Source organism: Camellia sinensis, chromosome 4, assembly GCF_055761805.1.
Source record: "Camellia sinensis isolate YWXY chromosome 4, ASM5576180v1, whole genome shotgun sequence".
NCBI lineage: Eukaryota > Viridiplantae > Streptophyta > Magnoliopsida > Ericales > Theaceae > Camellia > Camellia sinensis.
Genome location: NC_138964.1, coordinates 139,415,061 through 139,430,687, shown reverse-complemented (window position 1 = coordinate 139,430,687; position 15,627 = coordinate 139,415,061). Strand labels below are relative to the sequence as shown.

At 39.2% G+C, this 15,627-nt stretch overlaps 2 protein-coding genes across 4 annotated transcripts in view; both read right to left on the bottom strand.

The window, feature by feature from the left end:
* Positions 1-15,627, bottom strand: part of LOC114290167 (alpha-galactosidase) — a 42,555-nt gene that overhangs the window by 5,560 nt on the left and 21,368 nt on the right. The gene's annotated exons all lie outside the window — the stretch shown is intronic.
* On the bottom strand, positions 6,592-8,410 carry LOC145789541 (uncharacterized). Its single transcript, XM_082866310.1, has 2 exons — positions 7,861-8,410; positions 6,592-7,774 (listed from the first exon to the last, which is right to left on the bottom strand). Exons 1-2 carry the CDS (start codon positions 8,264-8,266, stop codon positions 6,609-6,611), a joined length of 1,572 nt encoding a protein of 523 aa, XP_082722436.1. The 5' UTR covers positions 8,267-8,410; the 3' UTR covers positions 6,592-6,608.

Genomic DNA, 15,627 nt, shown 5'->3' with positions numbered 1-15,627 from the left:
GGCTCCATTCAAAATTGGCAACAAATGGAAGAGGCATTTCATGCCCAATTCTTCCAATCAGAACCAGAAGTATCTATGGCAGATTTGGCTAGGTTGAGTCAAAGGCCTGAAGAAAAGGCTACTCAGTTTATTGCCAGATTTAAAAGGGCTCGAAATAAATGTAGAGTCATCCTGCCAGAGCCAGAATTCGTCAGATTGGCTCAAAATGGTTTAGAATTCAGGCTTCGAAAGAAGTTTGATTCAACTGAATTCAGAGATTTGGTCGAACTGACCTATAAGGTGTCTCGATATGAAACATTATTAGAAGAGGAACAAGATCGAAATAATGCATCATATAAGACATATTATAGAGATCCTAATTATGAAATAGATGCAGCAGAGATTGTAGGCAAAGAACCTGTAATCTGTGAAGCATTAATTCGTAAGGATACAACTATAGACCAGCAGTTTAAAAAGAAAGACTTTCACAGAAAATACTCTTTCGATTTAACAAAAGCAGATGACATCTTTGATCATTTGCTCGCGGCTAATTTCCTTAAGTTGCCTAAAGGAGTAAAACTACCATCTCCGGATGAACTGAAAGGAAAAGTATACTGTAAATGGCATAATTCTTGGTCTCACTCGACTAAAAACTGCATTGTTTTTCGAGACAGGATCCAAGAACAGATTCGGAAAGGAAGTTTGAAGTTCTCAGCTAAAACAGAAAAAGCCATGGGAATTGACAGTGATCCCTTTCCAGAAGTTGGAGAGGCAGCAGCCAATGTCATTACATCAGATTTCCAGAACTTGTCCTTGACAGAATTGGAGGAAGTCAATGTGCAGATGCATGTTGCTAATCAAACCAACGTCAAGAAGAATACTAGAAGACTACCAGTTATTGAACAAGGTTCCTCACACCAGATGGAATGTTCTGATGAAGAGTCACTGGATGATGATTCTTTAGAAGCAGCAGTGATGCAGAGAATGTGCCCCAGGTGCAGACTCAGTTACAAGTGGTTGAAGGGGCTTCCAACTGATGGGAAGCAATACTACAGGGATGTTCAGAGACGTCCTAAATCAACCAATGCTTACAACAAAAGGCCGTATCCGGCTAGTGATAGGCAGAGACCACCAGTGGTTGAGCCTGTGGTAAACAGAATGCATGACAAAGGCAAGGAACTCTTGCATGAATCCAGACCACATAACTATTATAGAATGCAGAGTAGCCATTCTGAAAGAAAGCTGGAGAGGAGTTCAGTCCATGGAATCAAAGCCAGAGATTGGCTCCCTAGATCAGTTTCACGCAGGTCAGAAAATGGTCACCCTTATCGAAGGTCTGAACCAGATTCAAAACATGAGGACAAAACCAAGCACTTACCTTCACGGCCAGTTTCGAAGATGGCTTCGAAGGTGGAAAAAGGCAGGTCAGCTTCTGAATCAGTAAGCTCATGGGTACCTGGGGTCCCGGATTGGTTTGTAATGCAAAACAAACCTAGGGAGGTACGGGCTTATGGAGATACTGTAAACCAAGGCAGGATGATCAAGCCTCCTATGGTGGCTCCGAACAACTGGGTACTGCTTAAACACCCAAAGACGAGGGAACCCGACATGATCCCAGTCATCTCAAGATCACAGAGGAGAAAAATTCAGCGCAGGTACACCCAGTACCAAAAGGATCTGAAGGAAGGTGGAGAAAATTCTTCATCAGTCAAAACGGAAGGGAGGAAGAACCTAAAATCAGACCATGCTCCAAAGCCAGTTCCACAGAGCACAGTGGTTTGCAGCCGAGAACAGTTGGCCAAGGTTCATTCTGAACTGAAAACCAGAGAAAAGGCCAGTTTGGTAGGGTTGGAGAAAGCTCTGATGGAAACAGATAGTGAGACTGAAGAAGAGATTAGCGTGAGTCAGAAGAAAGAAGTTGTGGAGGAAGAGATGTTTGAAGCCTTCATGGCTGAGCAAACGTTTCTGACTAAAGAGCCAGTTGAAAAAAATCCTTCGAAGGGATCAGTTAGTGATGAAATACCAGAATGCATCATGCAGGATGTTTCTGAGGGAGTCAACCAAAGTAACCAAGAGGGGAAACAAGTACAGCCAGCCATCCAGTTTGGCTCGTTTCCCCCAGTATCAGTAAACATGGTGCACATATTGCCACAAGAATTTCAAGCTGGAGATGAGAATCAAGAGGGGCAGGAAGCTGACCCAGTTCAGATCTCCAGTGAAGATTCACAAGCAAGTATGGTGCAAGATAACTTCGAAATGGTCATCCCGATGGAAGATGGATATGAGAGTGAAGAGGTGGTAAGCATCAATCTATCATATCCATTTGAGTACCCCTCGGATTCGATGACACAGCACGTCAGGCCCTTGTACATCAAAGCTTTCTTTGATGGGGTACAGCTGAACCGAGTCCTAGTAGACAATGGGGCAGCAGTGAACCTTCTCCCGAAATCTTCTTTGAAGAAACTAGGGAAAAAGAATCCCAGGTTGATACCAACCAGCACAACCATTGCTGGATTTGCTGGAGATAAACAAATGGCTCAGGGGATTCTACCCATTAATTTAAGTGTGGGAACCAGGGATTGTATGACAGCATTTTTCGTAATCGACAGTAATGCTAAATACAATGCTTTGCTTGGAAGGGACTGGATCCACACTAACAAGTGTGTGCCTTCTTCTTTACATCAGAAAATCATGATGGCCTTGGGCAATGGAGAGACAGAGGAGATCGACGCAGATCCTCAACCCTTCATAGCCTGTGCAGACTTTGCGGAGGCTAAATTGTATATTGAGGGAGTGACACCTCTCAGTATACTGTTGAAAGATGACAATTCAGCCGAAGTGACGGCTGATGAAGAGGTGACACACCTGAAGCACTTAGTCCAAAAAAGTGCTGGTGAAGAGGTTGTCCTTAGAGATGACAATGATGCCTGGTTATAGGCAAAGAGAGGAATCACCAGAAGCCAAGTCCTTGGCTTTGATCAAGTTTTCAGCATTGGACATAAAAGCAATAGTCCAGAAAGTTCAGGAGCAAGAGAGAGAGGCCATGATAATTGGCTGCAAACAGCAGCAGCAACAGGCTAGAGTCTTGACTCTTGGTAAGTACTGTGCCTTGGACATTGAAACAAAAGTCCAAGAAATACAGGAAGAGGAAGCCTTGTGGACAGATTTTGTCTATGAGGAGGAGGGCAGAGATATTGAACTGAAGAACTTAGGGGCAGAACCAAGCTCGAAGATCACTTCAAAGGCAGCAGAAACTAGAGGAAGTTCTCATGCACAAGATCCTTTAGAAGAAGTAAATCTAGGGGAAGGTTCTGTGCAACAGCCCACTTATGTAAGTGCTTGTTTGAATGATCTGGACAGAAACCAGCTTTTGGTTGTTCTGAAGAAATACAAAGATTGCTTTGCATGGTCTTATAATGAACTACCAGGATTGGACAGGTCATTAGTGGAACATAGGCTCCCTATGAAGCCTAATTTCAGGCCCTATAAGCAGAGACCAAGAAGGATGAGTCCAGAAGTAATTCAGAAGGTCAAGGAAGAGATCCTTAGACTCCTCAAGGCAGGTTTTATTAGAACAGCCAGGTATGTTGAGTGGCTATCTAATATTGTGCCTGTAGTCAAGAAGAATGGCAAAATGAGGGTATGTATCGATTTCAGAAATTTAAATCTAGCAACTCCCAAAGATGAGTACCCTATGCCTATAGTGGACTTGCTGGTAGATAGTTCAGCAGGTCACCAAGTCTTGTCAATGATGGATGGGCATTCCGGCTACAACCAAATATGCATTGCAGAGGAAGATATCCACAAGACAGCGTTCAGATGTCCTGGGAATATTGGCACCTTTGAGTGGGTTAAAATGCCATTTGGTCTAAAGAATGCTGGAGCTACATACCAAAGAGCCATGAACACTATCTTTCATGATCTTATTGGAGGATATCTGGAATGTTATATTGATGATATTGTAGTTAAATCCCAATCCATGAAAGAGCACCTGTTTCACTTAGAAGCAGCTTTTGAAAGGATGAGGAAGTTCAAGTTAAAGCTCAATCCTCTTAAATGTGCTTTTGGGGTATCATCTGGAAATTTCTTGGGCTATGTTGTTCACAAGAAAGGAATACAGATTGATCAGAATAAAGCCAAAGCAATCATCGAAGCCAAACCCCCATCAAGTAAGAAAGAATTACAAAGGTTCCTTGGGCAGGTTAACTTTCTTCGAAGGTTCATTTCTAACACTGCAGGGAAAACTAAAATATTTTCTTCCTTGTTAAGGCTGAAAGATGAAGAGGAATTTGTGTGGACAGCAGAGCATCAGATTGCTTTCGAAGGTATCAAGGCCTATTTGGCTAAACCTCCAGTGCTGATGCCACCAAAGGGGAACAAGCCCTTGAAGTTATACATAGCTGCAGCAGAGGATTCATTGGGAGCTTTCTTAGCCCAAGATAATGAAGAAGGCAAGGAGCAAGCTATTTATTACCTTAGTAGGTTTTTAAGTTCGTGTGAATGTAAATACTCAGCTGTTGAAAAGCTGTGTCTTGCTTTGTATTTTGCTGCAATAAAATTAAGATATTATCTTTTGCCTACAACTGTCTTGGTAATTGCAACCACAGATTTGGTTAAATATATGTTATCTAGACCAATGTTGAGGGGAAGAATTGGCAAATGGATACTTGCCTTATCAGAATTTCATCTAGAATATGTCCCTCAAAGGGCAGTAAAAGGGCAGGTTTTAGCCAATTTCTTGGCAGACCATCCATCTCAAACTGAGAACCAGGAGATCATGGAACTTGGTATGACCAGTGTTGAGCCATGGCAAATGTGGTTCGATGGGTCGAAAGCAAATGGGTTAATTGGAATTGGTATTGTAATCAAGTCTCCACAGGGGACAGAAACTACCCATGGTTTTAGAGTGGATGAAGCTACCTGTTCCAATAACCAGGCTGAATATGAAGCCTTAATTGTGGGACTAGAGATTCTTATTGGATTACAAGTACATGCAGTTGACATATTTGGGGATTCTCAATTGGTGATTAACCAAGTGAAAGGAATTTTCAAGTGTCAAAGCATAAGTATCTTGCCATATTATGTTGTTGCATTACATTTGCTTTCTCAGTTTCAAATAGCAAATGTAACCCATGTTCCAAGATTCTTGAACAATAGAGCCAATGATGTGGCTCAAAAGGCTTCGAACTTCAAGAGAAGGGATAATACCCAAAGGGACATAAGCCAAACAACATATCAGAGATTAATTCAACCTTTGAATAAAAGGAATGTGATCTTGGAAGTCAATCATAATGACTTACAAGAACAAGATTGGAGGCATCCAATAATGCAGTACTTGGCTGGTCCATCTTCGAAGGCCAGTAGAAAAGTTAAATTGCAGTCTATGCAATATATGATATATGGTAATGCTCTCTACAAAAGGGGGGGAGATGGCTTATTGTTGGAATGTCTAGGCCCTAAAGAAGCATTAACAGCCATGGCTGAGGTTCATGAAGGCATCTGTGGTGCTCATCAACCTGGTGTAAAAATGAGATGGTTGCTTCGAAGGCATTCCTATTATTGGCCAACCATTCTTAAAGACTGCATAGAATATGCAAAGGGGTGTCAGGCATGTCAAAAGCATGGCACAATAAGGCACGTGCCCATAACTGACCTACATGCAGTAGTAAAGCCTTGGCCATTCAGAGGGTGGGCCATGGATATGATGGGAAAAATACACCCACCTTCTTCGAAACATCATTGTTTCATTCTAGTGGCTACTGACTACTTCACTAAATGGGTCGAAGCTAAGCCATACAAGGCTGTAGACCAAACAGAGGTTATTGGTTTTATTAAAGATTTGATCCATAGATTTGGAATCCCGCAAACCATAACAGTTGATAATGGAACTGTGTTTGATGGGAAGATGGTGAAGGCTTTTGCGGCAGAATTTGGAATTAGCCTTGTTAATTCCACACCCTATTATGCACAAGCTAATGGTCAAGCTGAGTCATCCAATAAGTCCTTGAAAAAAGGAATACAAAAGGTTGTGGATGACAATCCCAGGGATTGGCATAACCTATTGTTGGATGTTCTGTGGGCATATAGAACCTCACCGAGGTCAAGCACAGGGGTCACTCCTTATGCCTTGGTGTATGGACATGACGCAGTCTTACCAGTGGAGATTAATGTCAAATCTTTGAGAGTAAGATGTCAAGATCAATTGAATCCTGAACAATACCATCAAAGTATGTGCTTAGAATTAGAAGGCATAGATGAAGCCAGAATTTTGGCATTAAATAGCATTCTTTTCCAAAAGAAGAAAGCAGCCGAGAATTATAATAAGAAAGTCAAACACATTGGCTTTGATGAAGGTGATTTGGTATGGAAGACAATACTCCCAATTGGGATTAAAAGCCATAAGTTTGGCAAATGGTCACCTAATTGGGAAGGTCCATATCAAATTCATAGGGTTCTGCCTTTCGGAGCATACCATTTAAGAAATTTGAATGGTTATGTACATCCCAAAAAGATTAATGGCAGATATCTAAAACCTTATTTTCCAACCGTTTGGGAGACACAAGGGATAGAGTAAACACCATATGCAAAAACACAAAGCTTGTTCAAATTATATTCAAAATAGTGTGCTTTCATAAAGAATCAAGTACATTATGCCACAAGTTGGCCCAAAAATCATTACAATGCTTTAATTGTTTTTGTACAATAGCTTTCCTATTACTAAGGGAAGGAAATAATTGAATAGCTGCAGCCATGTTTTCTTTTCGATCAGCCAGTCCTTGATTGGTGATGTGCAATTTCTTATCAGTTCGAACCAAGGCTTGGTTTACTGCAGCTAACTCCTCTTCGAGCTGAGCTTTCTTCTCCAGAAGTTGGACTCGAAAGTGGGAGGCAGAAGAGTGTTGTTCTTTCAGAGTTGATACTTCAGTATGCACCTGAGAAACAAAACTCTGGTCCTTAACCAGCTTATCATCCGCAGCTTTAGCAGCATGGCAAATGTTGAGATAGAAATCAATAGTAGCTGCAGCCTGAGATAGATGACTTGAAACACTCATGGCAGACTGCTCAGCAATGTTACAGCATTGAAGGAACCCGTTCCTGATGATAGGCCTTTGTAGAGCCTCGAAGGGGATCCTCGAAAAGGAAGTCAACAGTTGCAAGCATGTGTCCAAATCTACTAAAGGTACAAAAGGCTTGTTGCTGGAGGAAGGAGAACTCTCGAAGATTTCCAAAAGGGAGTTAGCCAAGGCTAATGGCTCAGCTTCAGTAGTAGAAGTAGGAGAGGTAGAAGGAATGTCAAAAAGACTAGCTAGTCTTTCTTCAAAAATGTCTACCTCATCCCTTGACATGAAGGGCATAGAGAGTGTTGTGGTGGAAGACACAAAGGGCTGCATAGGGATGGGAGAAACAGATGGAGCATCTTTGGCAGCCTCTATTGTCTTGGCCACCAGCAAATCAAGTGAGGAAGGGCTGGAAGTAGGCATTGGTGATGAGTCATGAATTGGAAAATTATCGGCATCCCCTGAAGGAGAATCAACTGCCATGCGAGATGAAGTAGCAGTAGGATGAAGAGTGAGGATCGAAGAAACAAACTGAGGCAGATCAAGAGTCAAGAAAGGGAGGTATGGCTCTAAGCCAAGGAAAAGAGATGCAGGGATACTCGGCCTCGGTAAAGACGTATCGAATATAGGCTTAGGAAGTGGGAGCGTGATTTGAATGGTTTTCACGCGTTGCATCTGATCAACTTCGACTGAAATTGGGGAAGTTTCCGTTGGGAAGATTAATGCAGTGGTCGTTGCTGTAAAAAGAAGAAAATGTGAGGTAATGTCAAGTCTTAGTCTTGAAAAGTCGACAAGAAAAGAATAAAGGCATGCAGAAACTTACTTGTCCCAAGGAATTGTTGCTGCTGCCTCTCCTCAGCTCTTTCAAGAACAACTATGGCTTTGGGATATTCTTGTTCTACAACCTCATGGATGGGATCTTCAAACGAGCTGGTAGCTAGAACAGTGATCTTCCTCCTCTTTTCTATTACTTGAGCAATTGTCTCGGAATCAGAATCTTCGGTAAAATCGGAAGGAGAAACGGTAATTTTTCTTCTCCTTTTCCTTTGAGTTGGAATCATTCGCTCCTCCATTGTCTTCTCGACCTTTTTAGGTTGGGGTCCAGACTCTTCAAAAGTGAGCTTCTCCTCTTCTTCCCTAGCGGCTATCCCCTCTTGAGCCAATTGAGGGTCTCTTTTGTTTCTTTTCAAGGGAGACTCCTGTTCTTGATCATTTTCTTCTTCCTCCATCTCTGGAAGTTCAGTTTTTTCCCTTTCTAGCTCAAAGAGTCTCTTCTTCTTTTGTTGTTGACCACCTTCATAAAAGAAGGATTAGAGATAAGATAGCAAGCATTATATGAAGAGGTTAGAGAAAAGGAGAAAGGGGTACATACTTCGAGTGACCCTGGGAGGAATTGAAGCAGCAGAAGTAAACTGAGTTGTAGCAGTTACTGTAATTGGAATAGTGGAAGAAATGACAGTCTCAGCTTCTTTGGGCTTGGGCACATCCAGCACCTCCAATAGGTTTTGAGAGGAGATGGCCAAATAAACTTCCATGTTGCTCACCCACCAATTTTGATATCTCTTCAATGCAGTACCATGAGGGGAGAAAGGGATGAACTCAAAACTGGCCAAATCATCCATAAACTTGAAGGTTGCCTCTTCTAATCTCGATTTTCGAACCTTCAAATCCCTCTTAGTAAGACTCAGATTGGTGTTGCTGCAAAGAGGTATTGGAACTCCTTGTGTGAGGCCAAATTGTCTAGCAAATTGAGCAGGACAATAAGGCTCAGCTATGCATTTATAGGCTCTGGGGTTGGTGGTCCCAATAAACAGTTCCCTAGGGATCAGTAGGGAAGCCCACATATCTTTATGAATAGGCAAAGCACAGAGCCTATCACTAAGGAAGTGATTTAACCAGGTTGGACCTATGCTAGCTTCGAAGGGACGGAAACGATGATCAGGAAGAGCAGCTGGTAGTTGATGAAAGAAGGAGAAATAAAAGGCAAAAGTAGCTGGATAAAGTGAAGCATTGGCCAGTTTTATGCCATGAGTGAGGGAGTGTAGCCCAAAAAATTTAAGACATTTGGATTGTAGTTCAGAAAAATAGGCAAAGAGCCAAAGCTGAAGAATCCAAAATGGTCCCCCTTGATTGGCATCTAGGGGTTTCTCACAAAAGAGGGAACAAACTCTATATACATGACCCAGAATGTATGGGGCTAAGGCTATTCTTTTCTGCAAAACCAAGGCTTTGGCAAGAGGAGCAAATTCGAGCATGATTCTTTGGGAGGAGGTGCAGAAAAGAAATTTGCAAAGCCAATATAATAAAAAGGAAAAGAATTCCCTATCAGTTACTGGACCCATTCTTTTGTTCTCGACTCTAACAAAATCACTGTAAGATACATTAAGAGAGGGGAGGGAGAAAGGGACTACTAAGTCAGGAAAATCTGGTGTGATGGGGGTACCAATGGGGGATACTCCTAATAGGTGGCAAATATCAAGAACAGTGGGAGCCATCATCCCACACCTAAACTGAAAGAAATTGAAAATAGGGTTCCAGAAACATAAAGCAGCGGGGATTAGAAAAGGGTCTTCTGGGATAGTTACCCTAGATAGTCGAAGAGCATCAAGAAGGCAGAGTTCTTGAAGGTCCAATGTCCTAGCAGGGACAACTCGGTCGTACCATTCTTGCCACTCTGGTCTCATCGTGGGCCAGCATCGGTGAGGACGATTGACTTTCCAGCCTTGCCAGTCGAGACCACCTTCATACAGAAGGCATTGATTCTCCAAGCGAGGATATAGGGCGGGAAGCTCGGAAGGGATCTCCTTGAAAATAGGTCCTAGCACGTACTCTCGCTGCACATGGCGACGAGGGATAAAGAAACGCCCATCGATAGCACTTTTCTCATCACCCTTGTATTTCTCACATTCAGCATCAATAAGCCGCTTCAAAGCCACAGATGAGCTTACGCGCTCTATGGTCGGAACTTTTGATGGGGAAGAAGCCATTGATCGTGGGTTTTCGGAAAATATAGAAGGGAGTAGAGAGAAATGGAAATCCAAAGGGGATTTGAATGTGTAAGCAATTCCGGGGCACAGAGTGAAAAGGTTTTAAATAACTTTTGTGTGCGGGGATACATCTCGTAAGTCATTAAGTACTAAAACGTGCGAAAACAAGGAATCTCTTTCAACATCGATAATTTCTGGAGGGAAAAGCACATTGATGCCAGCTTCGAAGCCACATTTTTGCGCTAAAATTTCAAACAAAAACGGCTTCGAAATGCAGGAGCCGACTTCGAAGCATACTGCATGCTTAAAAATGTCTGAATATTCAAAGTATTGGTCTACTTCAAAAAATCTAAAGACCTGTTCGAAGTGATAACATTCGAAGCAAGCCCTAGAACTCTTTAAGGAAAAAAGGGCATTGTTCGGAACATCCAAACCAGTTATTGGTTTGAGCAAGAAGGAATTACCATAGTTTGCCCTTCGAAGCCAAAAGAGATCAGTTTCAAATTGATTGGCTATATCAACTATGACCATATATTGGTTACAGTTAATATAAAGTCATTAAAATCAAAGTACTAAAATGATATCTGCCAGAATTGTCAATTTTACTCCATGAATTGGAAGAAGACATGATTGGTTCTTTTAGTACTTCATTAAACAGTTGATTCGAAGTATGAAATTGTTCAATTCAAAGTTATGAGTTAGCTTTTAGAGATAAAAGGAAACAGAGTCAAACAGTGTTAAGTACAGAAAGACTTTGTTTATTACATTAAGTAACTCTATCTCGGTACAAATTCAAGCTCATAAAAATAAGGAATAGAATAAATAACAAGGTCATGAAATTTTGTCCAGCAATGGTCAATAAATTTCTGTTCTTTCTTTATTATTTCTTCTATTTCTTCTAAAGTCGATTGCATAAGCTGATGAGCCCTTACTTCATAATAGAGTTCTTCAGCCTTTGCTTCGAAGGCCTCTTCCCTCGATTTTTGTTCCAAGTCATCCATAACCAAACCATCCCAGTACGTAGAATCTTTATTCCTGAAGTCATCGAGCTCTTCGATGAGATTCTCTGCTTCATATTGGGCATGAATTCGGAGAGATAAAAGTTCATCCAGATTTTGGATGGTGATCTTAGAATTCTGATGCCAGTAGAGGAGCACTGGGAGTTGGTCCAAAAACAAATGGAGCTCTGCTTGAGCAAGAGGGTTGAGGACATGACCCCTAGTGAGGATATCACAAGCCCATTGGAAATTCTTAAGAGGAATATCATCCTCAAGAACATTGAAGGGCAGGTGGGAGAAAGCCGCAAGCAAAAGTTGAGCTTGCTTTCGCTCGGCTGGAGAAGGGGGTGACGGAGGTTGGTAAGGTGGAAAGACTTTGTCCATTGGAAGGGCAAGTCTTAGTTTTTCTGTCCAGGAAAGGATGGGAGGAGGAGAAGGAGAAGATGATTCTGCTTCAGAAGACGAAGGGGAAGGAGCAGGTGTTTCTATCTCAGAGGATGCAGATGCAGAAGAAGGTGTGGATGCTTCTATTATGGGAGATGGCACGGGAACAGAAGGAGCAAAAGCATTAATATAGTCAAGCCAATCAGAAGAACAAATCTTCGCCTTTTTGGCTAAAAATGAAGGGGTATACCCTTGTGCTTCTTCTGAACGTTGGGCAGGATGCATTATCTTCGTAGGCATGGAAGAAGTATACCAAGCCACAAGCAGATTCTCCTCCAAGCTACGTCGAAGGTCAATGGGCGCGTAAGGGTAGACCACTGAGCTTCGAGCGTAGGAGGGAAACTCCAAAGGGTCAGTAAACTCAACAAAATGATGATTGATTCGCTCCCTTAGATCATAAGTCTCAGGAGAGGACCAGATTGTCCAGCCAGAAGCTCCAGAGGATGAAGAGGTCACAATTTCATCCCATGCAGAGGTCTGTGAAGAAGAGTTTCCTAGATCCATATTTTCAACTTGTCGAAGCAAAGGCTCGAGGGTAGTTCGGTCAGAATACAAAGGGAGCTTAGGGGAAGAATTCTTTGTATCTGTAAGTTTGTAAACCAAGGGATTAAAAGCAATGTGTTCATAGTCCAGAGGTTTATAATCTACAAAAGCCTCCATTACCTGAATATAGAAGGGCGGGTAAAGGTGGCTAATGAATGCGTGGAGGTTCTTTCGAGGGGGAACAACATCACTCAAAGGCTCTTCATATGCTTGATCAATAGAAAGGGAAGTTGATGCAGCCATAACCTGTTCGAATACTAAGGTATTGGGATGTTCGACGAGTTAATGTAGATGATCTCCAAATGGATGACGGTTGTATTTCCAGAATATGGACTTCATACACGTTCTGGAAGCGCGGGAAAATTGCAATCCACTAATATCACCAAGTATTGGGTATATTAGTGCGGGGGGTAATGTTGGCTACATATTTTGTAAAAGCCAGTTACAGTTCGACACGTGGCATAGTAAGGGTAATAAAGGAAGGTTATTCAAGCCTTTAATCCTGATCGTACACGTGACAATAAACATTGGTCCTCACATGATCCGAGTAACACTAGATCAAATAAACGGGATGCAAGATGACGTGTCTTCAAACGGTTACTCATATTCAAATCTAAGTACAAGAGGGAAGCTCAACTGCCAGTAATGGCGTAATGGAGCTACTTGTAAGGAAGCATGACCAGCGATCATGGAGGAGCAGTTCGACAGTTCGAAGTGCAGTTCGAAGGTCATCACTGACGAGTATAAATAGCAGGGTAGCCCCCAGAAAGAGGGACGGACTCAGACCATACAAACCAGTCATTTACTTCATATATTTTCTTTCCAGTCATTTACATTTCCAGTCCTTAAATACCTGTTCTTTAAATACCTGCACTTTAAATACTCGCACTGCACTTCGATTCATAGGAGTAGCTTCAAGTAGATTCAAGTAGATTGCTGTTGTAAACCTCTCCGAGGCTGAGTTCGGACCGTTGTAAGTGTTCATTTTTATGAAATACTTCAATTGTTCTTCATATTACTGTTATTTCTCTTAATTTCTCCTAAGTCAAGCCACCAGTAAAAGTCCTCTTCATTGAGGCTGAAAAGAACTAAAACACAATCGTCTGATAATTGGTTGGCAATTATAATTTCTGTAAGGACTGATTGATCCTTGCTGGCACGCTCACATTCACAAAAATACCCTTCGAAAAGCCAAAAAGCCAACAATTATATTTTGCACTTTACATTAAATCTCACTTTGGCCCTTTCATTTTCAATTGTAATGGTCAACCCTCTGCACGTTTGGTCAAATTTTACTTTGGTCCTTCCGTTAGTTTGGTGTTAAATCTGTTAATAGAAATTAGAGTAAATTACACTTTGCACCCTTACACTTTACATCAAATCTCATTTTAGTCCCGCATTTTTCATTTATAACAATTAAGCCATTGCACCTTTAGTCTAGGAATGGCAATGGGGGGCAATGGGGTGGATATTAATTCCCCATCCCCATTCCCCTATAATAAATTTTCCCCATTCCCCATTCCCCATTTCCCATGGGTACCACCTTCCCCATTTTTTAATGGGTATAGATTTTCCCCAACCCACTTTAATCTCCATTTTTATTTTTTATATTTAATGTTAACAACCACTTTTTTTTTTTTTTTTTTTTTTTTTTTTTTTTTTTTTTTTTAAGATTCACAACAAAAACTAAATATACCTTCAATCTTTTTTCTTTCTTTTTAAATATATTTAATGTTAACAAATTTTTTTTTTATTTTTTATTTTTTTTTATTTTTTTTTTAAGGTTCACAACAAAAGTTAAATATACCTTCAATCTTTTTTCTTTCTTTTTTAATATATTTAATGTTAACAATTTTTATTTATTTATTTATTTATTTATTTAAGGTTCACAACAAAAGTTAAATATACCTTCAATCTTTTTTCTTTCTTTTTTAATATATTTAATGTTAACAACCTTCTTGTTTTTCTTTTGTCTTTTTTTTATAAAGGTTTTAGCTAAATATACCTTCAATCTTTTTTCTTTCTTTTTTAATATATTTAATGTTAACAACTTATTTTTTTATTTTATTTTTTATTTTTTTAAGGTTCACAACTAAATATACATTCAATCTTATTTTATTTTATTTGGTTCAACAACAAAATCAAATACACATTAATTAATTAATTAAAAAGTTTGTTTTATAATAATCAAATATATAATTTTGAGAAAATCAAAAAGTTTGTTTGAAGAAAGTGTTATAAGACTCATATTAAATTGCATCAGGGCATAAACAAGGAATTGTTAGCCACGGACAATTTAGACATTAAACCATCTTTCTCTTAGCAAATTTGAACAATTCATTTTAATTTATCCAAAATCTAATTATACCTTAACAAATCTGAACCACTCATTTTAAGATATCTATGCATTACCACACCCAATCCATCCTCCATCTTCTTCCTTTAGTCCCCCACGAATTTTGTTGTTTGTTACTTTTAAAAAACAAAAAATGTTTTTTCAATTAAATTTTTACTAATTTCACAACACCATCACCACTATTCTTACTTTCACTGTCACACTACCATCACCATAGCCACTACCATCATCACTGCCGCCATCACCCCACCACTATGTAACAATTTCTACTTTCACCTTCGTTCCATCACCACCACCACCAAATATAAAAAAATATATTTTGAATTTTTTTTATAAAAAATATTTTTCATTAAAAAATATTTTCTATCTAAATAAATGAAGCATAACATTGGGAAACAAGCTGATTTCAGTTAAATCTGTTCATAACTAAGAAAAATTCTTTTAATTTAAAAAAAATTATTTAGTATGACTTTGTATCCTCTTTCTGTTTTTCTAGCAAATAAATCATGTACCCATCATTTCTAACCAATCACAACTCATGCTTATTTTGATTCTCTACAATTTTCTTATTTTCAAATACATTCATATATATATATATATATATATATATATGTTGTATAAATTGTGTGATAACATAAAACAAATAGATTCATACTCGTTAATTGAAATTTCAGAACAAACAAACCATTCTGAAAATTACAATACACAACAAAATAAAATAACATAGAAAAGCAAACCGAAACCTACACTAGACAATGTCCTTAATTTTTTTTAAATAAATTTAAAAAATTCTAGATATGCATAAAATTTGACAAGAATAATGTGACAATGTTAATTAATGTGTATTTGATTTTATTGTTGAGCCAAATAAAATAAAATAAGATTGAATGTATAGCTTTGGTTGTGAATCTAAAAAAAAAAAAAAAAAATGGTTGTGAACCTTAAAAAAAAATTTAAAAAAAAGAAAAAAAAAATTAAATATATATTTAGCTTTGGTTGTGAATCTTAAAAAAAAAAAAAAATGGTTGTGAACCTTAAAAAAAATTAAAAAAAGGAAAAAAATTAAATGTATATTTAGGTTTTGTTGTGAATCTTAAAAATTAAAAAAAAAGATGGTTGTGAACCTTAAAAATAAAATAAAAAAAGATTGGAGGTATATTTAGCTTTGGTTGTGGATCTTAAAAAAAAAAAATAAAAAAAAAATAAATTGGTTGTGAACCTGAAAAAATAAATAAATAAAAAAAAGAAAAAAGATTAAATGT